This window comes from Rhipicephalus sanguineus, chromosome 4 (genome assembly GCF_013339695.2).
Source record: "Rhipicephalus sanguineus isolate Rsan-2018 chromosome 4, BIME_Rsan_1.4, whole genome shotgun sequence".
In the NCBI taxonomy this organism is placed as follows: Eukaryota; Metazoa; Arthropoda; class Arachnida; order Ixodida; family Ixodidae; genus Rhipicephalus; species Rhipicephalus sanguineus.
Genome location: NC_051179.1, coordinates 80,814,938 through 80,842,920, shown reverse-complemented (window position 1 = coordinate 80,842,920; position 27,983 = coordinate 80,814,938). Strand labels below are relative to the sequence as shown.

Sequence of the window (27,983 nt, the reverse complement as noted above, 5' to 3'; positions counted from 1 at the left end):
TAAAAGAGATTGACTCAGATTTAACTGTCCCAGTCGAAATTACGCGGGCATGACACGAACTGCAGATGTCGGAAACAACGCCTTCGCATACTTAGCCATAAATTGACGCGTTTAAATGTACGACTACTGTATATATTTGTGTTTCAGATAAAATTGAACAGACTAGCGTTTCGTAATGATTTCACCCGGGTGTAATGTAACTATAGGCTGTTTTTTTTTTCTCTTCAGATTTCAACCGCACTTGTAGTGTTGTCATTGACTACGGGAAGCTTTGCCAGCTACATCGGCGCTGGCTACGGCCTCGGCTACGGCGTTAGCCACTTCGGCGTGTCTAGAGGCATTGGGTACTCCACTGTGACGGGATTCGCCCACAGTATTGGCTACGCCCCGACGCAGGGCTACTCACTCATTCCTGCCGGCACAGCACATGCTCCTGCCGTACCACTGCTCACGGCGCACGCAGTTCCAGCTGTGGCTCCGGTAGTCGTTCCAGCAGGTGTGGCCACGGTCACGACAACTTATCATGCACCAGCTACAATTACTACACTCACTACAGTACCAGCCACGGTGACCAAGGTGACAACCACGTATCACACTCCTGTAGTGAGTACAGATGTACACCTGGCTCCTGTCTATGGACACAAGATCGGCAGCCTCGGGTACGGAACTGGAAACTATGGCTTCGGATACGGTCTAGGGTCGTACGGCCTCAACTACGGCTACGGTCTTGGTACACCTGTGCAGTATCTGATTCTCCTGCGTCGGCGGAAGTGTAAGTAATGAAGGCAATTTATCAAAATCATCAAAGTTGATAGTAAAATGACTGTTTAAGCTGCCTGCAGCAAAGCTCACGTAAAAATGGCTGATACAAGTGCGGCGTTTTTTTTTTTGCTAAACGGGCCAAATGCAGAAACCGAAACTAGGCCAGTATCTTTCCATTTAAAACACTTGTAATCAAAATGAGGCAATTCCTGATTGTAACGTAAACTTAAAAAAAAAAACACTTTCGAATGAATAATGAGCCAAATCGTGCAGTTGTTTGAATCAAACTGAGCCAGATACATTAAACCAGCAGTGCCTCAACAATCGCGACCAAAACAACCAACGTGGCGCATCCAATATGTTTCATTTGTATCATAGGTGCTTTCCTATCCTGCCTTCGTTCCTTAATTAGCTTTTTTTTGGGGGGCGAGTGGGTACTTACTGAAAAACATGATGTCGTAGGGCAAAACTCGAATGTAAATAGTAAGAGGCCGACTTTCCTACTTCTTTCTGGCTTTTAGTGCTTCTTTTCGAGTTTAGCGCTGCTTCTCTCGCTCCAACCCGGTATACTGAAATAGTAAACAACTAAAATAAAGATATTGGGCACCGATCTCCTCCTTGAAGAAGAAGTCTTTTGAAATGGTGATTTATAAAACGAGCTAAGAAAAAGAAGAGCTGAAGCATTTTTTGAGGGCCTTCGATCTATGCCAGGAATAAGAAGATAAAACGCTGCAGACAGTCCAGAATGGTGCGCCTTTTGCCTGGAAGTACCACTGGCTCTACAAGCCTAGTCAACGCTATTACGCCCAGGCAACAAAGGACGGCGTCGACGGAAGCACGGGGATGATGATGATGATGATGATGGTGATGATGCAAACTTTATTGGGGTCCAGAGAAGACGCAGGGGAGACCCCGCGCCACCCGGCTAGTCCCACGTAGGGACCGCACGGGGATGGTGTTAATTTTGTCGCAAAATATTCCTGTATCTTTAATTCACTGCGATTTAGACTACTTTTAGGAACTAATTCATGCCCAAATAAAGTTTTCCAATCTATAAGAGCCAAATCTAAATTTTACTCCTGAATATCGACGATAGTGGGCTATATAGATTTCAGCCGCATTATAGGTTTGAGGTATTTTGGTGACACAAGCACACTGCCAAAAATTGGTGGGAACGCCCGACTGTATTGTCAGTAGCAAAAAACTGCGTTTTTCACAGTTTCAGTTAAAGTGCATTCGACTCTTTCAGAAAAACAAAATAACAAAGAAACACCACAAGTGCTCTAAAAAGCCATAGTCAGAACCGTTACAGCTAGCGCTGACTAGAAGCTTAAGCGGCGTATCTGGCAACTATAATGAGTGGATAATGTTAGAATTGTATAGGCGACAAGCAAAGCTGGGGGAGTTTGAAGGAGGCACTTTTCTGGTAACAACTCGTTATTAGGAAGTTTGAGAATTGGAGACCCAAGATGCTGGGCCCCCAAGCTGCGTTGGGTAGGCTGCTCTTGCGTTCGGAGGATAAGCAGAGTTAGAGAATTGGGTCAAACGCACGGAGCGCCACACGTGGCGAAATTCAAATTATGCATGACGTGGACCATACCGTGTCGTGGCCTCGGTGGCGACCCTAGACGGCAACATCCCCCCCTCTCCCCCCTAAAAAAAGAGGCCTGTAAGAGGGAGAAGGCTGCGAAAGACGTAAGGCGCGATGGTCAAGCTTCGTGTGTGAGTTTCGGTGGCGCAGTTCAAGAGACCTCGAACAATGTGACAGCTGTTCCGAAAAAATTCAACAGATCCCACGTATTGTCGGAATCGGTTTCATGCGAAGCAGTCATGCAGTAGTGTCCATGCTGCATTTTTTGGCGTTGAGCCAAGCGTTACGAGGTGGATCGGCGTGTTTTTGTAAGTGTGGTGGCATACCGCGGCCCACGGTAAACGGCTATGTGCCACAAATGTTTGAAAGAAAGGGTTTTTGACAACGTACGCGACATCATTTTCACATTATTCATGCCATGACCAGACAGTCAAATTCGTCAAGCACTCTTACCCTCCCATGCCAATATTGGTCTGCACCACGTTGAGGAGGTGATCACGAGAGCACCCAGACGTAGGCAGTTAGATAATTAGAAAGATAGGTAGATGCGTAGATAGAGGCGATCAAAGGGGCTTTTGGTTCGCTAAGAAATGCTTCGCATTTACAAGTAGCGGCATACAATTTCTCACACGTACAGATTGATGTACGTCACCCAGCCTATCTGCATTAACCGGTCTGAGCCGTCAACGTAGCCAGAAATGTTGTCATAAGAAGGGGGGGGGGTGTTAACTGTACTTTATGTATGTTCGTGCGCGCGTTTGTACGTGCGCGTGTATATACACATGCAAAAGTAAAACGAAAATCAGGGGGAATAGTTCGAACCACCCGAACCCCCCCCCCCCCCCGGCCCCCACATCCCTGGCGACGCCACTGGTCTGAACAGATTTTCTGGTCTCATAGATTCATAGGTTGATGGCCATATAAATGTTGCAAATTTGTGGCGAATTCTCTGAATGTACGACCAGCACAGTGCAGCACTTGTAATACATAAAATGACTTGAAAAAAGACAGAAAATGGTTGCAGGTTTCCGCTTTACCGAGAACGGAAAGGTCATGCGGTATAAAAAAATTGGCCGGGTATCTACGTGCTTCGCTGCAAATGTCGTCTAAAGACGATAGAAGAGGCGCTGCGTGAGATATGAACGCCATCTGGCAATACGTCGGGAAACGTGAATGCTGTGTTGCGGGCTGGTAGTTCCGGCGCAGCAGCAGGCGAAGACCGGCGGTGACCAACGCGACAGGCGGGGACGCCAGCCCGCCCGAACACGCGGTTTGGCGCGAAGCGCCGAAGCAGAAGAAACGTCCACACTCAACGAGTACTCTCCACACAATCTTTTATATTCACGTCGCCTGGGTAAAGCAGGAATGCCAGAGCGGCGCCCCATGGCATTCGTACAGTGCAATACTGAACCGAAACCGAAACACAACAATGAGCTCGTGCAGAGGGCACGGAGGAAGCCACGTTTCAGTCGCAGTCGCCTTTTCAGCGCTGCTTAAGAAACTAGGTTCTCTAGAATTACGTATCTATGTATTTTCTATTAAAGGAACACACCACCTAATACTTACCTAGTGATGTTGCGCCTCAGATATGCGTAATGCTTGCTTTTTGATCAACAATGTATACAAGTATGAACCTAGTCAGCCGTTCACGATGGCTGGCCCTTGGGCAAGTGGTTCAACTTTGGCCGAATGGCTGAATCGAGGGACGTGCCGACAAACAGAAAGACAGACCAAAATTTCTACGTTTAAGTTCCCCAAGAAAGACTATCGTCTTTGAAAAGTTAGCATAATGCTCATGGCCTGGAAGCCTTCTTGCACGTAAACCTGGTGAATGCGCCACCTGACCTAGAAGCTTCATGCGATTTTTCTCTACGACCATATATGTGGAGATTTATGCATGGAGTTTAGTTCTCTGTTGTTCTTTTTTTAGCAGTTTGGTTTTCAAACGAATATTTGCGCCGTGTATCACGCAATAATCTTTACGGATATCTAAGGCTGTTTCCGTTACCATTTTAAACCATAGATAGATAGATAGATAGATAGATAGATAGATAGATAGATAGATAGATAGATAGATAGATAGATAGATAGATAGATAGATAGATAGATAGATAGATAGATAGATAGATAGATAGATAGATAGATAGTTAGATAGATAGATAGATAGATAGATAGATAGATAGATAGATAGATAGATAGATAGATAGATAGATAGATAGATAGATAGATAGATAGATAGATAGATAGATAGATAGATACGCTCAAATTCGCAGAAGTTCGCTAAGAAATGCTTCGCATTTGAAATTTATTCACTTTCTTTTGTTTATTTACAGAAACAACGAACAACGGACTCCTTGAAATGTGACATGGGCTTCCGTTTGCCATTAGGAACACTTTGCTCATGCTACTACTACGAGAAAACGCGACTATTCTAAGTACATTTAGGTGTTATCTAGTCTTTTTAATAACCTTGCCGCTGTGTTTCTACGTATTTCTGCTGGTAATCTTACGGTTAATGGCTACGTCGCGAGAAGTTTGGAATAAATCACACTGGCAGCACTCGTGGAGTGCACGATAATAAATAAAAGACATTACTGTTGAGTTTGCCAGTCGGGTAGGCCGGAGTCAGGTAAGTGAGACGCCGTGTCAAATGTTTCTACACCACTGCAATGCTGCGCCATGGCTTGGTGCACCACATAAAAATAGAGCCAAGGTGTAACCACGTGTTGCATCACTGCTCAAAAATATGCCACCATTTCTTTCTACACAGTAGGACCTCGGTGTAATGAAGTAGCAATGTCGCCATAAACTAGTTCCTTATAACACATAATCATTGTAACAGCAGAAATAAAAGCAGGCTCTCACGCGGACCAAATATGTTTCGCTTCAGCGGACATCGTGGCCGCTCCTGCGTTTTTTTGTTTCCCTATAAAAAGAATAAGTGCCACTAAACTGCAGCGTCAACAAGCGAAGTGTGTATTTGGTTCGCTGTACCCGATAATTCACTATATCAGTGTTCGTTATAACGAGGTTAAACTGTAGTAATGGTGGAAGCTGCTTAACAAAAAGTGGAGCTGATATTCATACATGAAACTTTGCCTTGAAGACGGTCATGAGGTAATTAAATGTGTTCATTTCATTTCATTTAAGATTAACCTAGGGGCTCGACAACATTATAAGGGAGGACAGGAAGAACGCCAAATGACAAAGCAAGGTAATTAAATATGGCTGTAGCCATTTTACCGCCTGTACGAAGCACCAGAGATAGCTAGGGCTAACGAAATGAATATAACTGTAGAATTTAAAATATGAACATCCTAATCAACAATAAAAACACCGTTGCTCCCTTCATCATAGGAATCGGTATAGCACAAAAGTTAACTGTGTTTTCACAGTAGTAGTTAAGTGTTTGTCGTACATTGATGCATGAGGCCTCGCATAGTGTCTGCTGTTGTTTGACAGTTACAGCACCGTTTAACGTGGATGCATACACTTTGACGCCTTGTGGCACATCTCCATCTCTAAGAATAGCGCTCATGATCATGATTTAACCCTTGTGGTAGCTGAAGTAGTTAAAATACACCTGGGCACATCATGAATTCCGCGCATAGATGGCGTCAGCAAGCACATTATAAACTCTGGTACTCGATATGCAGTCCTTCAAAGCGTTGTGATTTGACGAGAGAAACGCCAAGGTGTGCGCTCCCCAGGAATAAGATAACCTACGCCTGTGCTCATGCATATACTATACAGCGCTTCACCGCGAGAGGCAGAGTTCGTAGCTTGAACCGCGAATGCGGAAAGGTGTTCCGCTTCCCGCTGGCGTGTCTCTGGCTGCACCGAAACAATCACTGCGCGACGTTCGCCCATCGACGTCATTGCCTTTCTGTGCTGTTGGTTGCAGCAGCTTTATGAGTGTAACCGGCAAGAAATTTCATGCATGCTTTTCGACATGTTACAAAATGTCGTTAATAGCTGTTTTGTGTGTTTTTTGTCACCTTGTCCGCGCGTCGAGATTGCGCTTTTTTAGACGTGCTTATATTAGATAGAACAAACCAAACAGGAGTTGTAATTCTGAGCCAAAGACATGTAGTGCCACCTACTTTTCCTTACACGTACTAATAGTTCTGCGCTGTTGAGAGTTAAAAGTGATGGCGTGGTGGTGGCGCCATAATATTCATTGCCTCTGTCCGAGTGCCACCAATTTATAGCGCTGAAGCCCAGCGCAATCTTTATTTTTTATTAACGCTGCGCTAAATAAAAGCGATAGTCAAGACACACGTGCGTGTGTGCTTGAAATAAAAGTAAATGGAAATCAACATGCAAAACAGCGCGATGGCTTTAAAAACTAGTTGGTCCAGTATGAATGGATGGGAAAGCTTTATTAAGGTCCCTCGGAACGCGCTCTAGCACGTAGCGTACCGCTCTCACGTCGGCACAGAAAAAGTAAGTCTCTCTGCTGCGTTGCGGGCCCGTAAGACTCCAGAAACCAAAGCAAACAAACTGGTACACAAACACACAACGGTTCATATTTCACCACACCATTTGACAACGTCATTCCCCGGAAGTCTACTCGACTCAAACACATATCACCAGCCAACGCCAAGGGTAGTAGAGGCAACAGCGAATCTTGTTCTTTCCTCCAATCACGTAAACTCGCCACAAACTACAGATTATATTTGATGAAATGTTCTAGCTACCTATATGAACAGAAAATTCCGAAAGGTCTTAAAATTAACCTCAGATGTGACCTGGGTACTCTACCACCCAACTTATTAGCAAAATGGAACTGCATTTTAAAATTAGCCTATTTTTCAGTAATAGATATTTCAAAAGAGCATTGCGGAAATCAGCCTACTTTAATATCCATCCAAGTTAATAGCATGAAACTCTCTGTAGAGGAAACTGAAAAGCTTGCCCAATTTGTAAAGCGTAGCGAAAATAAAGTGTTCATCAAAGAGCAGCGCTACCAAATTCATACTCGAACTCTGTCCTCAGTAATTTGATGAACAAGGAGGAAAGCGCCGTAATGCCTGTCAAACGCCCTAGAGCGCAGCAGCAAAGTGGTAGACATATCACAGTGCTTAACTCCCGTAGATGTAGATCTGCTGAAGCGCGGCCTTACATTTTACCCCGTAAACAATGCAGTGAATGAGTAGGAGCTCCACAAAGATTAGCTGAGTTTGCAAGACGTTTGTGAATTAAGGCGTTCTTTTTTCATAAGGCAGATACTGAAGACGTAAGCAATGACTCACTGCAACCGCCAAGCACTTGGCCACCAGATACACAAAGATGCCAAGAGTTAGACCAACACATAAAACTAGTCTCAAGGGAACTTCCGAGGAAAACTAGACCGAGTCGAAAGCTTAAGAACTTAACTTACGCAGAACACGATGTCTTCAAACAACTCGCAAAGAGAGAGGACGTTATTATAAAACGTGCAGACAAGGGCGTTGTATAGTAATCTGGCCTAGAGAAAAAGATAAAAACGAAGCTATCAGGCAACTCAGCAACAAACACGCACTACTGAAAATTAACTTCTCACCCGACTCAAGAATATAGTAAGAGCATGTAACATATGATAACAGGCCTTCTAGACAGGGAATTAACCACATCCTCCGAGTGCCGCTTCTTGTTGCCTAAAACAAACAAGACGGCCGCTTTTGCATTCTTTCCTAGACTCATAAGGTTTCCAGTATATTAGTTTCTGACCGTGGTTGTTCGCTCATTTTGTTAGTTTATGCGATATGTATAGTGTGTGTTTCTCTTTGACCGCTGTGAAGCCGGCCAGTGTATGAGGTGGCCAAGTTCCCCTCATTCTGCTCAATGCAGCTTTTCGCTTGGTCATCTTCGCAACCTTGTTGCAATTAAACTAAATTCAATTCAATTCAATCCATAGATGAAATACGACACCCAGAGCTTCGCCCACTCGTCATGATTCACTCCGTGGAGATGCGTGGTTTTTTCGTCTGTGCTGGCATGGGTAATATATCATTCGTTATATAACTTGGGTAGTTTTGTATGCTCCAAATAATGCTGCGAAGGCAAGAAACCAACAAAAAATGATGATTCCTTTTTTACGTGAATCACTCATAACACAAGTAGTTGCAGTTGTGTTCGAGGTTAAGAAATACAATTTGCCAATGTGTTTCCAATTTGCCAACTTGTGTTGACTCGCAATCGCAACGCCATACAGCGGCCTAGCAAAAATTTCTTTCGGGGTGAGGAGGCGGGAGGGTTCTGGTGCTTCGACCACACAAATAGTGGGGAGGGGACAGGGATGCTACAGATCCAACTGCTCTCTGAGACTGAAAATTCAGAGTCTATTTTAAGGAGGTTAGTAACAAGTAGTGATCCAGTCGGTCGGATTTAATAAGAGACATAGAAACGTAAATGCCGACAGGTTAACCATGTCACACTTCTTTGCTACTCTATCCGGATAACGTGCCTATAAGACAGCGTATGGAACAGAAGAAGTCGGCGAAAACGCAAGTAAACAAGCCACTCGCAGTGACCCATTTTCACCGCTTTTGTCCGGTTCTCTGTACTGCTCCACACACTTCGTGACGATTAGTTACCAAGCAGCCCGACCATGCTGAAGTTGTGACATTACTCGAGGGAAGGTATTTTTCTCGTTTTTATTGGATCTATCACAGCGTGGAATTCCGGCTGCCACCCTTTGGTCGTTTCTTTCTTCATTAAATGCAACTTCATTGTATATTACAGCAACCTTCTTATTCTTTTTTTATTTTTATGCGGATCTGGCTTACTTCAAATGCTGTCCAGTTATCACTTCCAACGGCATAGAACGCTAACGTTTCTAAAATTACGCCCTACCCCTCCACCCCTCCCCGCTTCGCTCACCTTTATACAAGGCCCCGCTGCTTCCTTGAACCTTGGCCTATACTGCACCTCAGAATACGAAAAATCATTCCGTTTGCTCCGTGTCGTCGCGCTTCGCGCCGCACATGGGGAGGCCCTGGCGTATTTCGAAACGGCCATTGAAAAGCGTTTTACGAGTGCTTTTCCGGATAGCATTCCGCATTCCATGGTACGGTAGAGGTCCGCTGTTATGTCTGCTGTGTGCCCCTTTTTCTTTTGCGCCCGCATCTTCAGATAAGGTTGCCACGTTCACCAACACTCGCTTTCCTTGTTATTTTTCCATCACCGTTGTTGGTCAAGAAACACATAGAAAGCGATTTTTCTCAAGAATAAACTAGATCTGTTTTGCGGGCCTCCGTGCTTGACGTCGCTTTCTCGACTACCGGAGCTCGTTCTAGCGCTCAATACGTAACACTACAACTCGTTTGCACATTCATACTTCTCTTAAATCAAATACGAATTTTACACTTATGACACCTTGCAGCGCACCTCCTCAAGATTGTTGTTTCGAGATGCAGAGAATTTGGCGGAATCACTCCGCTTCTTACAACACCTTTTAGCCGCCACCACCTGCAGATTCGCTTCGCATTCATCTTCATCATAAATTGAACACCAACTTTCCACATATTTTTATGCGCTGCACAATTTTCCGTTGCGACGGAAGAAACGAGAATGGGGGAGGGGTGTCAGATAATTTGGGGGAGAAGGAGGGGAATGTAGAAGCCTCCCTGTCTTTTGCACCCCGGTATGTTGCCATGCGCTTAGATTCTCGAATGCGAGAAGCAGTTCGTGGTGTGCGCCTCGAACGCGTGAAAGAGTGTGCTTTCCGCTTGCGATCGTCTCGCTCATCCAACGCGAGATCCAACAAAATCATGACCGTGCTGCTCGGAACGAGAAGGTCGCGCATCTTTTCGGGGTAGTACTGTCATCACTGCAAACTTGAGATGCATAAATGACGCGTTCCTGCCATCAAGCATGCTTGCGCTTGTGGCGTTGTGTCATCGTGCCAGAATTCTATCCTTCAAAGTAGTGAATTTGGTACGTCGAGTCCCGGTCGAGTAACCCAGGCTAGCTTTCTCTGAATTTAATTCGTCGCTGCCTGCGATCCCTTTTCCAGAAGTCAGTTCCGTGACGGAAACTACGTGCACATTTCTTGGCGTGCAGTGGCATAAAGCACCTTCATGTTAAAAAAAGACGGCAGATCCCACGCATTGTGGGAATCGATGTAATGCGAAGCAGCCAGCAAAGAGCTGCATACATCGTCTTGTATGTCATGGTTTTCATGTTAACTCCTATTATTTATGTTCGTCACACAATAACGTCGCGCAATACCAACTTCGGGGATCAAGCTAGCGAAACGGCCGCCAGCGCACCATGAGCGTGGCACGTAAGTCATGCTGTACGTGACATGCGTGTCATGATTTTCATGTTAACTCGTGTTATTTATGTTCGTCACATAGTCATGCCGCACAATACCAATTTCGTGGTAGATCAAGCTAGCGAAACGGCCGCCAGCGCCCCATGAGCGTGGCACGTAAGTCATGCTGTACGTGACATGCGTGTCATGATTTTCATGTTAACTCGTGTTTTTATGTTCGCCACACAGTCACGTCGCGCAATACCAATTTCGGGGTAGATCAAGCTAGCGAAACGGCCGCCAGCGCCCCATGAGCGTGGCACGTAAGTCATGCTGTACGTGACATGCGTGTCATGATTTTCATGTTAACTCGCGTTATTTATGTTCGCCACACAGTCACGTCGCGCAATACCAATTTCGGGGTAGATCAAGCTAGCGAAACGGCCGCCAGCGCCCCATGAGCGTGGCACGTAAGTCATGCTGTACATGACATGCGTGTCATGATTTTCATGTTAACTCGCGTTATTTATGTTCGCCACACAGTCACGTCGCGCAATACCAATTTCGGGGTAGATCAAGCTAGCGAAACGGCCGCCAGCGCCCCATGAGCGTGGCACGTAAGTCATGCTGTACGTGACATGCGTGTCATGATTTTCATGTTAACTCATGTTTTTATGCTCGCCACACAGTCACGTCGCGCAATACCAATTTCGGGGTAGAGCAAGCTAGCGAAACCGCCGCCAGCGCCCCATTAGCGTGGCACGTAAGTCATGCTGTGCATGACATGCAAGTCATGATTGTCATGTTAACTCGCGTTATTTATGTTCGCCACACAGTCACGTCGCGCAATACCAATTTCGGGGTAGATCAAGCTAGCGAAACGGCCGCCAGCGCCCCATGAGCGTGGCACGTAAGTCATGCTGTACGTGACATGCGTGTCATGATTTTCATGTTAACTCGTGTTTTTATGTTCGCCACACAGTCACGTCGCGCAATACCAATTTCGGGGTAGAGCAAGCTAGCGAAATGGCCGCCAGCGCCCCATTAGCGTGGCACGTAAGTCATGCTGTGCATGACATGCAAGTCATGATTGTCATGTTAACTCGTGTTTTTATGTTCGTCACACAACACGTCACAAGATACCAATTTCGGGGTAGGTCAAGCTAGCGAAACCGCCGCCAGCGCCCCATTAGCGTGGCACGTAAGTCATGCTGTACATGACATGCGTGTCATGATTTTCATGTTAACTCGTGTTATCTGTGTTCGTTACTGAGTCACGTCACGCAATACCAATTTCGGGGTAGGTCAAGCTGGCGAAACCGCCGCTAGCGCCCTGTGAGCGTGGCACGTAAGTCATGCTGTACATGACATGCGTGTCATGATTTTCATGTTAACTCATGTTATTTACGTTCATTACACAGTCACGTCACAAGATACCAATTTTGGTGTATATCAAGCTAGTGAAACTGCCGCCAGCGCTCCATGAGCATGGCACGTAAGTCATGCTGTACATGACATGCGTGTCATGATTTTCATATTAACTCGAGTTTTTACGTTCGTCATGCAGTCACGTCGCGCAATAGCAATTTCGGGGTAGATCAAGCTAGCGAAACCGCCGCCAGCGCCCCATGAGCGTGCCACGTAAGTCATGCTGCACATGACATGCGTGTCATGATTTTCATGTTAACTCGTATTATTTATGTTCGTCACACAGTCACGGCACAAGATACCAATTTTGGTGTATATAAATCTAGCGAAACCGCCGCCAGCGCCCCATGAGCGTGGCACGTAAGTCATGCTGTACATGACATGCGTGTCATGATTTTCATGTTAACTCGTGTTATTTGTTTTCGTTACACAGTCACGTCACGCAATACCAATTTCGGGGTAGGTCAAGCTAGCGAAACCGCCGCCAGCGCCCCATGAGCGTGCCACTTAAGTCATGCTGCACATGACATGCGTGTCATGATTTTCATGTTAGCTCGTGTTATTTATGTTCGTCACACAGTCACGTCGCAAGATACCAATTTTGGTGTATATCAAACTAGCGAAACGGCCGCCAGCGCACCATGAGCGTAGCATGTAAATCAAGCTGTACATGACATGCGTGTCTTGACTTTCATATTATGACTTGTCATTTATGTTCGTCATACAGTCATGTTACGCCATACCAATTTTGGCGCACATTCGATGAACCAAGCGACCAGGAGAGCACAAAGTCGTAGGCGGCTAGATAGATAGATAGATAGATAGATAGATAGATAGATAGATAGATAGATAGATAGATAGATAGATAGATAGATAGATAGATAGATAGATAGATAGATAGATAGATACGCTCAAAGTCGCAGACGTTCGCTAAGAAATGCTTCTCATTTAAAATAGATGTCGATCAACTGCTTATCACTAAAGCGTAATTCTGTTTGCTGTCCAAGAGGAGGACTGACAGAACATGACAGATACTACATGCTTGTGATAACACGTACTTGTGACGGTGTGTTTATTTGAAACGTGTCGTTGAAATACAGTAACGTAATTTTCAAACCGGACCGAGCAGCTGCTTTAATAGAGCAGTGGTTGGCAACGGGGCCATCCCTGTATTAATTCACTTGCTCTTCAGAGGTTGCATTTTGACGTTACGCTTGCCCTAGAGTGTTGTTGGCGTCATGGTGCTGCTTTTCCGTAGCCCGAAGGCACAGGCGCTGCTGCCTCGCTACCTTGTCGTACTGCTCGGATGCTCACATCTGATTTATTACCCTCTTCTGGCCGAGCAATCATTCACTTGAACGCACTTCGATGAATCAGGCAAATCAGATCATCTTATACAATGAAATATCGCTAACCAGTGTGTGAAATAAATAATAAATAAAATAAGCGCGACAAATTATTTTTGAGGGATTGAGAGTAATCTGCCCCCGCACATCAAGTGGGAAACTTCCATACCTCGCTCGGCATTGTGTCGTAGGTTGGAGAATATATTTCTACGTTCACGCTCTTAGTAAACAAGAAGTTACTTTGTGTCACACAGTAATATTTCCCCTACGCTTTATTAGAACGGTTCAGATCCCTAACTTTTGATATGCTGCATTCCGTGAAGTACAGGGTAGGGCCGCATCAAACGAAATTTGGAGTTACACCCAGCCTAAAATAATTGGTCTGTGTGGCAATGCGCTATAGCAAATTTGAACAACTTAAATAATTAAAGAAAGTAATAATTTGCACCGCTTTTCAAGGATGGGTAGTAAATAGTAATTTTCAGGCCCGTAGCCAGTACGTTTTTTCGGGGGGGGGGGGGGTGGCACTTGCTGAAAACCTTGACTATTTGAGAACAACACCTATTTTCATTATTTATTTTTTGTAAAAACACCTACTTCACAAAACTTTCGGGGGGGGGGGGGGGGGAGGGAGACCGAGCCTCTAGGGCCCGGGCGTCTGACGTTCTATCTGTTGTTCTGACGTTTGTATTAAACTGTGAACATCAGTAATGTTTAACCCTTTCCAGAATCATCGTTTCTCAAGAGCCATAAGTGACGCTCTGTTTCAAGGCAATCCTTCCGTATGTACTTCTAAAATTACTGCTTTTTTGTTCAGATATAGCTTACTTATTTTTGTCTATGAATATTGTTCTTTTTTTATACAATTGAGGAGTTATAAACAACTTTATTTAGGAACACCCTGCGTCTTGCGAAATAAAGTTGTTCGTTACTACTATTCAGCAGCCAGTGTAGAAATGATCGAACTATGTACCTAGTATACAAGCAGAATATAAGCGTTTTGAAGCGGTCAAAGAGCCCACACTAACTGCGTTAGGTGTCAGCGGTTGGTTTTATCACCGCACTGTTAGCGGGCCGATTGTGGAGTTATTGGACAGGTATAACCTCATTATAAATAACAAAGATAGAGAATGAAATTACCTGCTGATGCAGTCACATGATATAAGAACACTTTACTGGTAATTACCTGAGGACATAGGAGTGTAACGTTGCCTGGAATGTGAGAAGTACGGATACAAAAAGACGACGGCTTAACGATGACATTGCCCGATTCTCCACAGCATAAAATAAAGCTGTGCAGACAGTGCATGCGATTTCTGATAGGGATGCCAGGTCGAAAAGACGAAAAGCAGACAGAAAATTGGAAAAGCTAGCCAAAAAGTGGCTGAATTATGCCGCGGGCTGGAAAAGTAGCCAAAATAGCCACGCGTGCGTGAAATAAATTGCGAAGTTTTTATTTAAACGGCTAAATTTAAAAGTGTTTTAGCCGAAATGCAAATACGTACGGTGCGAACAATTCGAAATCGGAAGTGCTGCGATTTAGGCAATAATTGTTGACTCTATCAAGCACTTCGTTCAGCATAATGAAGTGTCTTTGGCTGTTGCAAATGTGGCGGCATTCACTTTACGCGTTTTACGTGAGTTTTTTGCAAAGTACTGGAAGTCCCAGCTTTTTGGTGACAACCAAAAATGGCCACAGCATGAGTGGGATAAAAATCACGGCTACTGTGATTCACTCAGAAACTGCAGTTATACACATTTTGTGGGAACAACGCACATCGGTTATCTGTACGGACGCTGCAATCGCTTTTGCCATTTCTTGTGTGTTGATGAAATCCAAGCAGTTAGCATTCCTGAGTGGCAGTCCGTATTTAATTTGAAAAAAAAAAAAACATGAGGCAAGCAATTTGTAGAACATCCGATTTCTAATGTCATTGTATGCATAGTGCGCTCGACGCGGAATACGCAGCGCTTGCGATTCTCCTGTTCACTTCCAACTTTGGTTTAATGTAGCATTAAGCAGTAGGTGCTGTGAAATTGAGGTATGATGCAACAGTTTTCCGTGAACGCCAGCGCGTATCCCAAAGGATTTGCTTTTGTATTCTTCAAGCGCCAAATTTAATCTTGGGGCTGGGGGACACACTTTGGCCGCCATGTTTTGACACCTCATACTCGAGCGACAGCGGCTGCGACGTCACCAGACATTAATAATTCGGCTCCACTCGAGGGAACATAATAGTAGCCAAGAAGTAGCCAAGTGGCCAAGACATTTTTTCTACCGCCACCAGCCTAGAAAAGTAGCCAAAATGGCGCAAAGTAGCTAAACCTGGCAACCCAGAATTCCGACAGTTGCAGTAGCGAAGAAACGTCCACAGCGAGACTTCTGCTGCATAGTCGCCAGAGCGCAATCTAAGAAAAAAAAAAGAGTATGCGTGACTCTTTTTCGGAGAGTTCTGGCTTGTTACGTATACAACTCTCTTTAAAGACTCGTGGTGACTCTCTTGGTGGGTCAGAGTCGGCGTGCTCTAGGAGAGTACCCTGACCGTCGTAGGAAGAGTGGAAGGACACTTATCCGAATGATCACATTACCACTTATGAGAGAGTCAGACGACTCTCGCCGGTAACACTCCTATGGGGAACAAATGACACACGCCGAAGCGTCAACCGACTCCAAAATTATCTTAAGTTATTCAGTTGGCCCATGCTCTACATTGGCACGACTACTGTTGAAAATAGTGAAGTATCCATTTTAAACAAGTCAAGTAATACTTGCCGTTGTGCCCAGCAACTGCAAGAAAAAAGTAGTTCAATATTAGCATTATTTTAATGAAACTCGTCAAAACAACAAACCTTTTCCAGCAGAGTAATCTAGAAAGCGCAAAAAGATGGCCTGGGATTTCCAATTAAGCAGTTGATGTAATCCTTATTTACGCGCTTGCATGAGTATAGTCAACTAAAATGCGTGAGTAACGTGCATAGTGTCATATGGAGCAACATAAACGGCAGAAATCGGCATCATGTTTTCATATTTATTCCTTATGATTATGAATAAATTAAAAAGTGATGACGCCTGTATGCATCAGACTTGAGACTTGCTATGTTGACGCTCCTGTTCAGCGTGAGCAGCCATGAAAAATTGTATTTGAAAAGCAGACGTGATCTCATGATGAGAAAACGGAATTACAGTAAAAGTTAGCAAAACCTGCAGAATAAGGTATTTACACAGACATAATGAAGGCTCACAACAAAACAACAAATGGAAACAGGTGTGGTAAGGAACGAAGTTTTTTGCCGTTATCGTGTAAAACACAGCTGGCAAATAGCAGCTTTTGTAACACGTCACTTGGCGGCAAACTTGCAGCACCAGATGATGTCAGCCCCTTTTAAACAGCAAACTAAACTTGTTTAGGCTCTTTTGCGTGGGCGTCACTCACCTCCTTTCCTACGTCGTGCTGTCGAACCAAAAGAAACGTAGGGCCGACTGCCTTGTTGACTCCCATCACGAGTGGTGAGGCGCCGTACCATAGCGACGCCTTCGTTTCTCTGAGTGTGGCTTTCAACTGGAGCGCAGAGGCGGGAGAAGCAATCCGGGATTCTGGGAATAACCAATACGCACACACATTGATTATATCTATATAAAACCACCCCTTGTTCAACACACCATTACTATAGGCACATCTGACACGAGTGTTTCGTTTGAAATAATTTTGCAACGAAAACACATATTCAAGTAAAGGGCGGCGGGAACCTCGTTTCGCAATAGCCACTGGCTATGCACGAATGAAAGCACTTTTTTTCTGAGAAATCGCTTCAAAATTCGCTTTCAGAATAAGCCCGGCTTTACGCCGGCATATTCCGACACCCAAGCGCATCCTCCGGCAGTCAAGGGCACGGCGTGACCGGTTATTGACGGCATGCTTTACAAATATAACCCATCCAGGCGCAACAGACGCAACAGGTGCAAGTTGTCCGTGTCCGCAGCTCCATGAATAGTGCACCCTCCAGCATCACTTCGAGCACGGAGCCTGGCGTGAACGCCACCGAAGGTGCGCATGCTTGCTCGAACACAAATGACTAATTTTAAGGCACGCAACCCGCGCAACCAACGCAACACGCAACCACGCAAAGCATTCCAAAGGGACCGAGGAAACTGAGAGAGGAGGCGGACGCGGCGTGCCAACCCGTCTCCGTCAGCGAGCCAGGCGAGCCACCGCTGCCACCGCGCCAGAACGGCGCCGAACGGCAAACGCGCGTTATGTATGGCGTATTCGATGGCGCCTTCATGATAGAAGCCAATCGAAACGCACTTTAGGAGAGTCTAGTGACTCCTGTCGAAATGCTAACTCTCTTTTTCTGCTTCTAGCTTCCAAAAAGGGTCAAATGGACACCCGAAGATAGTCACGGTGCCATGATCCTCTTCTGAATTTTACAGCGAAAGCTGTTATGAGATCATTTCACCGGCCGATTTTGGCGCCGTAGTTGTCCGCCGCCGCCGCCGCCACTGCCGCCGCCGCCGCCGGTGTCCGTAACCAGTATCGCTCGAAATAAGAAAACGAAATAAGAAAGAAAATTCCTGGATGGAACGAGGTTCGAACCTGGGCCCTCTGCGTGGGAGCCCAGTATTCAACCTCTGAGCCATTCCGGTGCCTGAAACTGCTTTGCAAAAAGGTCCTATACAGTCTTCATGTCGGGAAGGAACCACATTAGCATATGCAATATAGCGTGGTAGAAGAGTAAAATAAGCATCAAGCGTCGCACAACGCGAATTCTGTAATTAGGCGTCACATAATGCGACTTGCGCAACGAGTAGGTTGTTGAATGCTTCCAACCAAGGAGGTTTAAACCTCCTTGCTTCCAACCCATTACAGGGCTCTGCCATTCTTCGTCGTCATCAGGCACAGCATCAACAAAGTGCGCATAATGCCTTACATGCGTTTAGCAGGTACAACGGCTCTCCGTAGAATGACGAAAAATGGCACAGTTCCTGCTTCCCTACTTCTCAAAAATTACAATGATTTATAGCGTAGTGGGTTCCTCGCAAGTGCACTTGTATTTGTTGCCAAGGAAGCCCATAAGCGCATGATCCATTTCCTCGGGGTCTCAGTAAAATTACAATGATTTAGAGCGTAGTGGGTTCCTCGCAAGTGCACTTGTATTGGTTGCCAAGGAAGCCCATAAGCGCATGATCCATTTCCTTGGGGTCTCAGTAAAGTTCTTCGCCCCCCCCCCCGTCTCTCTCCCACGTCAACGTATGTTATACAGCATGACGGGAGAGGGAAATAGCGACCGGGCGTCACCCAATGCAAATTACATAACTGGAGGGCCGTTTAAAGCTTCCAACCCATTACAAAGGGCTGAGCCATAATTCTTCATCGTCATCAGTCGTCGCGTCAACAAAGTGCACATAATGCCTTACAGACGTGTAGCTGGTGCCTCGCTTCTCCGCAGAATGACAAATAATGGCTTAGTAGGTATTTCCCAACTTCACAAAAATTGTGATTTATGGCGTAGTGGGTACCTTTCTAGTGTACTTGTATTGTAGCCCCAAGAGTGCTTACAACGGGCTCTAGAAACGCCGCTCTTCCAGCTTTCGCTGTGACTGTGCTTTGGTTTCAGCGCAGGCCTGGCGTCTTTTTTTCTTAGAGTGCACAAAGTGCAATTTGGCTACGAGAGACGCTGTACATCATGGCCTCCTGATAAATTTAAGTATACACTGCCTTCGCCATTTTGCTCGGTTAATGTGCAACAAGCATTTATGAATTGTGGCAACTATAAAGACGACCTCCGCGGCCGACAATCCCTTGCGCTAACGTGATTATACTCGGCCGCAAAACAACGCGAGATTTGTGGGTACACTTACATAAGTTGCCATAGCGTGCTACTCTTGGATAATGAAGTCAAGGTAATTTACCAATGTTAATAATTCAGTATTTCTTACATGAAAATCAATGAAGCACTATACAATGAGCCTAAGTTTTCTTTATTGTAGTCTGTAGCACCGTCGCACAATAAGAATAAACTTTTAACATAGCGAGAGATAGTGCAACATAAATGCACATTTCTCAGACTTTAGCATCAATGATGCAGCGAATGCGGCTGTCAGGTTTATGAGTTAATACAGGGGTTTTAATTATTCCACCATTATTCCACCATTATTCATTCCACCAATCTAAGCGCTTTTACGCTTAGAGAAAAGACGAGGAGATTTCAGCGGCTCCTGAAAAGAACAGAGGTAAGGTGGCGGCGATAATCTATCAGAAAAGCAAGCCACGCGAGCGTTTTACGCCAACTCATCCATTATAACCTATTCCAACTTTTCTGCGTGAATCATAGCACACTGTTATTCTATCCTCGAAAACGAACATAAGCATCTTCCATCGACGTCTGCATCAACGCTGTCGTTAAATCGTAAAAGAAAAAAAAAGTCCACAAAATGTACCGAGTGGACTGATTACTGTGTCGAGCCTCATTAATTTTCGAAATGCGTGCCTCCGTTTCTATGCATGGCATGCGGTTGCATCGAGGTGCCTTAAGATACCGGCTATGCAGGATCATCAATTTTTTTTTCTTATTGAGATTACTTCGGTGCATAAATAAGCGTGGATCGCGCTGGTATATAAGCCACCGCCGACGAAGCACACACCAGCAGTTGACACAACAGCGGCTGTAAGATCAAGATGGTAAGAAAATTCTATTATCAAAGTTTCTACTTTATGCACCAATGCGCAACAATGTATTGCTTGTCCAACTCCTAAACGTTTTCGAAATGGGACGTTCCATTGTGCTGATGTCACTACCGCGCACTAGACATTCGCAATCTAATTTGGAAGTCAAGAAAGCGGACACTTAGCGAAATCGATAACTGTTGTCTAGTGCAATTCCTCCTTTTCAAAGAAAATTACCACCACGAGCTGTACACGGAATCTTACAGAACAATCGATGAGGTTTTATAGTATATTTGTATAGTACAGAAGTTGTATAGCACAGCACAGCAAAAAAAATGTCTTGACGTAAACAGCATGTATTCTTGCCCACGAATTTGCTTTGTCGATAATATTGGCGATCAAACCATTACGGCAGCTTCGAACTAGTGGCGCAAAGCCCGAAAGAACAACGCCACCGGGTGGCCTTCCTTGTGTCTCTGTACTTTTCTCTTTCTTTGTTCCTCTCTTTCCCTTCATTTTTATATGTCTTCATCCTCTCTGTTTCTTTCAATTTCTTTCTATCATTCTCTGTCCATTTCTTTCTAGCTCTTTCTCGATCTCTCTGTGTTGTTTTTACCTTTCTTCCCTTTCTTTTCTCTCACTCTGTATTTCTGGCTTCTTCTTTCTTTCCAACACTCCTTTCTCTCTCTATTTGTTTCTCTCTCTTTCTGTCTTTATTTCTCTTTCTGTAATGCTCTCTGGTTTTACTATCTTTTTTGGTGTCTGTATCTGTCCATCTTTTTCTATCTCTCTCTATTTCTTTCTTTGTCTTTCTATACGTTTCCTCTTGTTCTATTTCTTTCTCCGAATTTCTCCCTTTCTTATCGTTCTATCTCTTTTTTTTTTCGTTCTCTCTTTAACTCTTTCTCTTTCTCCCTCTCTCTACTCTTCGTGTCGCCCGTCCGAGTTCTTGCATCCTACGCTGGACAAATCGGCGCAGCGACACAGCGACACAGCGCACTTCAGGCGCATGTTTCGTAGAGCGAAGCAGAGGATGAACAAGAGGTCTTAGGGAGCGCGCGCCGGCGAGTCACTGCGTTGCACGCGCAAGAAATGTAGAGGCCATTCCTGGTCATAGTTTTTACGAACGCGTAACGGCATAAAAAAAACATAGCAGCTCCGCTGTAAAATATTTATAAACCTTTATCTGCATACAAAGTCGGTGCTTTGTCTGTTGTCGTCCTTTTGACACGTTTGTTTCTCTTAACAGATCCGTGCTTGCATTGTTCTGGCTCTGGCCACCAGCGCTTTCGCTGGTTTCGTCGGCACAACCGGCTACGGTGTCGGCCTGGCTGCTGCACCAGCTGTGGCTTCCTACGCCACTGTTGCCCACGCCCCAGTCGCCACCGCTGTTGCCGCCCCAGTCGCTTCCTACGCTGTTGCTCCAGCTGTGACCCGCGTCGCCACTGTTGCCCACGCCCCAGTCGCCACCGTGGCTGCTGCCCCAGTCGCGTCTTACGCTGTTGCTCCAGCTGTGACCCGCGTCGCCACTGTTGCCCACGCTGCTCCAGTTGCCACCGTGGCTGCTGCCCCAGTCGCTTCTTACGCTGTTGCTCCAGCTGTGACCCGCGTCGCCACTGTTGCCCACGCTGCTCCAGTTGCCACCGTGGCTGCTGCCCCAGTCGCTTCCTACGCCGTTGCTCCAGCTGTGACCCGCGTCGCCACTGTTGCCCACGCCGCTCCAGTCGCTACCGTCGCTGCTGCCCCAGTTGCCACCTACGCCGCTGCCCCAGCTGTCGCTGCCGTTCACGCCGCCCCAGCTGTTGCCACCACCACTGTCCACCATGCCCCAGCTGTAGCCACTGTTGCCCACGCTGCCCCAGCTGTCGCTGCCTACCACGCCGCTCCAGTGTACGGCTATGGCGTTGGCACCCTCGGCTACGGCGTTGGCCACTACGGATATGGCCATGGTCTTCTCGGCTACGGCCTCAACTACGGCTACGGTCTTGGCACTCCCTTCCACTATGGCGCTCTTCTCCGCAAGAAGTGTAAGTATTTGATGTATGTTGCATGTAAATTAGGCGCGTGTTTACTTATCAAGGTATGGTTATGAGGCATATTCCTTAGCGAGCGGTGTTATCAGGCAGCATTGTTGTTTAAAAATGAAATTATATCTTCATCTCATCTGTGAACGGCCAAACGTGGTATCTTGCCGTTGCTATCGTGTTATTTAATGGAACTTTGCGACGATGGCAAAAACTGATATTTGCAATCATTTCTAGTTTGATGTTCATAGGTGTATACCTAGCTCTCGCGGTTTATGAACACACAAAATGTGCTATAATGTGTAGGCTGGACGAACGTGCTGACGTTGTGTTTACATAATATTTTTTATTTGTTTGCAGAAACAATTTTCCTAGTTACAAGAAGAAGATAGAAAATGATGGACTAAATTATTCCGGCTGTTCTTGGATGGTGCTTCATCGACCATTGAACGCCACATCAAATGAAATAAAATTGTTTTTCTTGCATTTACATTTGTTCAGATTTTGTTTGATTGTTTGAGGGCTTGGCTATTCAGCACGCCTCTGCGGCACAAAGACAGAGAAACATTTGGGACTAAAACTAAGGAATACTATAGCAGGGATGCTGTACCACATTTGCCCATTTGAGCTTATAAAGCTGTGCTTATCTCTGGTTGGAGTCTTCCATCCCCTTTTTCATCTACTTGACTTGTGGGGAAATGCGTTCTCAGAGATTCCAATACTTTACTCTATAGGCAGTGTACTGTGAACGTTCGTACGATTTTCCCTGGTACTAGGCAAAGAGCCGTCTCTCACAATCATATCGTAGTTTTGGGATGTTAAACCCCAACAATTTTTATATGAAGGCAAAGAAGTAAATTCTAAAGACGTCTTTTTTGAAAGTCAGAAGCTAGAATAAATGAGTTAGGATAGTAAGGCAGTTATTTCAAAGTATTCGTCATAAAACAGTATAATTTATGTCATTTCACAAATTGTCGGTTTGGTAATTTCGTGTGATAGCTAAAGGAAAAAAATTGGCAGATCCCACGCTTTGTGGGAATCGGTTTCATGCGAAGGAGTCAGCGACTAGTTCTAATCCGTATTTTTTGGTTATTAGTCAAGCGTTATGAGGTGAATCGACGTGTTTTTGTAAGTGTAGTGTAGTATACATGTTTTTGTAAATGTAGACAACACTAGCGTTTAAAAGGTAACATATGGCCTGACGTAACGTCCGCACTCTCGTTAGATAATATACGCCGGTATTATCGAAAGGAAGTGCACTTTACGGTGCGATGATGCGAATATCATATGCAAGTTTTTTTAGAGTATTCTTCCAAGGTCGAGCAACGCAGGAATATAGCTTGCTGAATCATATGAATAAAATTTATAGCTTAAAACGCTGCTATAAAAGTGGAGTCAACACTGGAGCCACAGACGTAAACCTGACATGGCGCCTGTATCTTAGGAGTAGATATGTAGTATTTATTGCTTTGTTATCAAATTAGATAGCCAGCACCAAGTCCACACTTGACGTTGCACCGACATCATGCCTGCATAGGGTGTTTTTCCAAAGCAGTTTCTAGACCTGGCGTGGCTGTGTAGTAGAATTCCTGACTGCCACGCACACTGCTTGGGTTCGAATTCCTGCTGGGATCCTAATTTTTAATCTTCTTTACCCTTCGTGTCAACGCTGTGAATGTCGGTTTTTCTTAACGCTCGCGAACTTAAATTACCAATGTCTGTTGTCATCGCCCCTGCGTAGATATAAACTGTCAATCATCTGTGGCGCACACCCGTATAACGTGGCTCGTGGTAAACGGGTATGTGCCACACATGTCTTCAGGAAAGCGTCTGACGGCGTACGGGACAGGATTTTATGTTGTTGATGTCATGAGCCGTCAGTCATATTTGTCAAATCCTCTTAACCTCCCATGACATTTTTGGTGTACACCATGCTAAGCAGGCAATCACGAGAGCACCCAGACGTAGGCGGATAGATAGATAGATAGATAGATAGATAGATAGATAGATAGATAGATAGATAGATAGATAGATAGATAGATAGATAGATAGATAGATAGATAGATAGATAGATAGATAGATAGATACGCTAAAAGTGCCTAGGGTTCACTAAAAAATGCTTCGCATTTGAAACTCGAATCTCATGCGAACGTCTTATGTATGACGTCGAGCAAAGCTGGTGGCTCCTTCCCCATTGCACAGCGCATGTGTACAACTTTTTTTTGTAGATTTCGTACTGCACGTTGATCCTGCACTGAAGGGCCTCTCCAACTTCTATATGGAAGCTCTCACGTGTATGCAAGCCAAAGCACTTATGATGTGTCTAGAACACCGTGGTCTAGTCTTACAAAAAAAAAAAAACATCGACCAAAGGACCCGTGACAGAAATTCTACTTTCGGTTCCGCTGTTGCTAAAACTGAAATTTAGGTTCATTTGAGATCTTGATTCTGTCTGCGTCAGTATTTATACCTTGCTCGTGAGCATGTGAACACCACTTTTAGAAACCGCCGTCGCATTTGAACTGATAGCCGTCTCATACATGCATCACCATCTGCCATATATACGTCTGCGGACCCCTTCAGTGTACCTTTCCATATTTCTCATACTCAGTCATTGCACCTTAACCATTGCTGCTGAGATTTTCGCGCTGCGGAGGGCTCCTCTATATAGTATCGACGAGAGATCCCGTCCTTGGGTTGTATTCTCCAACTTAAGGAATGCTCTATGATTTCGCAAGACACAGCTCGCGTGAGAACTAGTCTTGGATACCAATCCCTTAGGTTCCTATGTTTAAGAACTCCACAACAACTTCAGTGTACCACAGTGTGCTGCGGTGTACTACAGTGGTTACAAGGCCACTGCGGTATTCAAGGAAATGTTAGTGCTGGCTCAGGCAATCGCTATACCTTTCTTAAGAAAAGGAGCGGTTACTCTGGTGTCTGCATTCCTTGGAATGTTCAACAACCAGCGCCGAAAGGACAAGGCACAAGAAAGGGAACATCGACAGCGCTTGTCTATGTTCCCTTTCTTGTCCCTTGTCCGTTCTGCGCTCGTTGCTGAACATGGATTACCACTAGTGCAATCTCAAACTTTACTTCCTTGGAATCTTGTGATATCTTTATGGTTTGTTGCAAGAAACCAGCACGTACAGCTGCGCGAAATGGTCTTGTTGTAGCTTTCCCGTGCCGCGACGGTTATATGGGTGAAGTGCATCGCTATACAGGACTCCATGAAGACTACATGATTTGCTTTAAGCATAATATTTGAGAGACTCTTCAATGTACAGCACAAACATTTCTCAGGAAGACGGTACACGCGTTTTAACTGCTGAGCTGTTTAGGCCGGAAGAAAAGACTGTCGTGCACAGGAAACTACCATCATCACGAGCGGCCTTTATATATGGAATCTCGCGTCGCCTGGCAACGCGTTGCAGGAAGGGAATTAGGAGGAGAGGAAAAGTGAAGAGGAGGAGAAGAAATAAATTAAACAAAAAACTCACAGGGTCCCAGATGCATTCAGCTAAGATTACTAGAAGAAGAAAACCGTCTTCTTCTTCTTCTTCTTAGTCGATGTAATGATCCGGCCCCGTCACCCTCCGAACGCTTTCTGCACCTAACGTGGTTTTGCCCAACCTCCGTGATCGGCCCACTTTCAACTAAGCTACGATAGCATCTGATGACGCTATATGGCGTTACGTCACGTGACATCGCACTGACGTTACGATTACGTCATAATGATGTACACATTTTGGCGATCAGTGACGTTGTGATGACGTCATATGGTAAGTCATCACGTGATGATGATTTCTTGCATCACTCGTGGTTCCCCGATGCCGCGGGACGCCGACGCCGACGGTCAATTTTCGTGTTTGATGAGGCATCTAAGGCATTTGCCTTAAAACGAAATTTCTTGGCGAGGCGAGATTCGAAACTGCCTACGCACGGTCATAAGGCGAGCGTTATAAATACTCGATTATCCAGGCACGCCAGACGAACAAGCATTGGTGGGAACAATATGATTGAGTTGCTAAGGGCGAGAGAACGGGAAAAAATAGAGAGAAAGAGAAAGAAGGAGAAACAGAGAGAGAGAGGAATAAATAAAGAAAGAGAGACAACGATAGATATAGAGAGAAAGACAAAGAAAAAGTAGAAAGAAAGAGAAAGAGAGAGAAGGAAAGCATAACATAGCTTTGTATTCCATAGCAAGGGGATGGGAAAGAGAAGTGAATGTGAGGGAAAGGAGGAGGGACAGATTAAAGCATAGGATAACCTTTTATAGTATAGTATAGGAAGATGTGCCAAAGGGAAGAGGGTGAAGAGGAGGAAAAGGAGCAGGGAAACAGTAAAGAATGACAAAGCCATGTCCAGTATAGTATAGCTAGGGGTGGAAAATGGAAGGGAGGGTGAGGAGGAGGGAAATAATGAGGTGAACGTCACGAGCTGCCTTGTTTCCCCCGTCTTCGCCCAACTGCATAGGTGCCCAATTTTACAGCGAAAGCTGTTATGAGATCATTTCACCGGCCGTTTTTGGCACCGTAGTTGTCCGCCGCCGCCGCCGCCGCCGCCGCCGGTGTCCGTAACCAGTATCGCTCGAAATAAGAAAAAACTAAATAAGAAAAAAATTCCACGATGGAACGAGGTTCGAACCTGGGCCCTCGGCGTGGGAGCCCAGTATTCAACCTCTGAGCCATGCCGGTGCTTTTTTTTTTTTTTGATCATGGTATTTAATAGAATGCGTATGAATATAGTATACAGTATCACAACAGTAGAGTTACACTACTACAGACACTTAGCGACAATGAAAGTACAAGCACTTCCACAAAACTGGAAGACTAACTTATAGTCCTTCATTCCAGGGAGAGTTCTTCATCAGGTGTTGCACAGAAAAGGTGGCGAGGCTAAGCACCTCGCGAATATTGTGTACCAGTCCGGTCTGAAATCAAGTTCGTCGTAAACTTCTTTTAAATTAATAACCATTCGGGTGAAATGTATACGTGACGAGGTGATCGGCTCTGCGTTACGGTCCTGCATTCGCGTCTTCCACAAACTGTGCATACCAATAACAAGGAACATATCGTACGGCACTTCATCAAGAGGTGTTGGCATCAAATAACGAATAGTGTACGAATTAATTTCAAATTCTTTCTGCAGAGTTCGCTGAAGGACATCCCAGAAAAGAATCGCATCTTTGCAGCTCACGAAGCAATGCTCTATTGTTTCAGGTACATCACAGAGACGGCAGTTGACCGAGGATACAAAAATGCCTTTTGTTTGTAACCATGTTTTTACGGGGAGTGTTTCAGAATGGAGTTTATAGAAGAATGTTTTTGAATTGGGAGATATATACATTTTTTGCACTCGTTTCAACACATCATGGCCTGGAAGATCAAAATATGATGATCGGTACAGCGGAGGTGGGAAGAGCATAGATATTAAGTCCTTATATAGTGTTTTGCGTGATACAGTATACAAATATTCTGTTGAAAATCGGGCTTTAAGAAATCGAACAGCAGAGTAAACTTCCTCCATAAATCCCCACAGGCATGGGCGTGCGGAGATGTTTGAGGAAACAACCAAGTCAGGGAAACAATTAACAAAGTTAACTTGCAAGAACGAACGAATGATGGGATGGGAATTGTCACGGAAAAAGAAGAAGCGTGAAACTGTTTGCTATAGATACAAATGTATTAAGCCCAAACCACCGTCACTAACTTGTCTGAAAATGCTGTCACGACGCATGGGCTCAAAAGTCGAAGACCATATGAACGTTGCAAATATACGATGGAAGCGTTGCACGTAAGACCTAGCACAATGAATAAGCTGCAGCACATAGTAAAGCTTTGTTGTTAAAAAAGTATTACAAGCTTCGGCTCTCCCAAAAATGGAAAGGCGATATGGAACAAATGCCTGGGCCTGCCGTTCAATCAA

At 45.0% G+C, this 27,983-nt stretch overlaps 1 protein-coding gene and 1 long non-coding RNA gene across 2 annotated transcripts in view; both read left to right on the top strand.

The window, feature by feature from the left end:
- The first annotated feature begins 233 nt into the window (after positions 1-233).
- LOC119390302 (uncharacterized) lies at positions 234-4,914 on the top strand. Its single transcript, XR_007415798.1, has 2 exons — positions 234-772; positions 4,687-4,914. It is a non-coding gene; the product is annotated as an uncharacterized LOC119390302 (long non-coding RNA).
- A 15,087-nt stretch (positions 4,915-20,001) lies between these two features.
- LOC119391335 (cuticle protein 16.5-like) overlaps positions 20,002-27,983 on the top strand; it is a 33,518-nt gene continuing 25,536 nt past the window's right edge. The window contains exon 1 of the mRNA XM_037659018.2: positions 20,002-20,046. Within this exon, the coding sequence (XP_037514946.2) occupies positions 20,044-20,046 (3 nt within the window). The 5' untranslated portion in view covers positions 20,002-20,043. The remainder of the gene's footprint in view (positions 20,047-27,983) is intronic.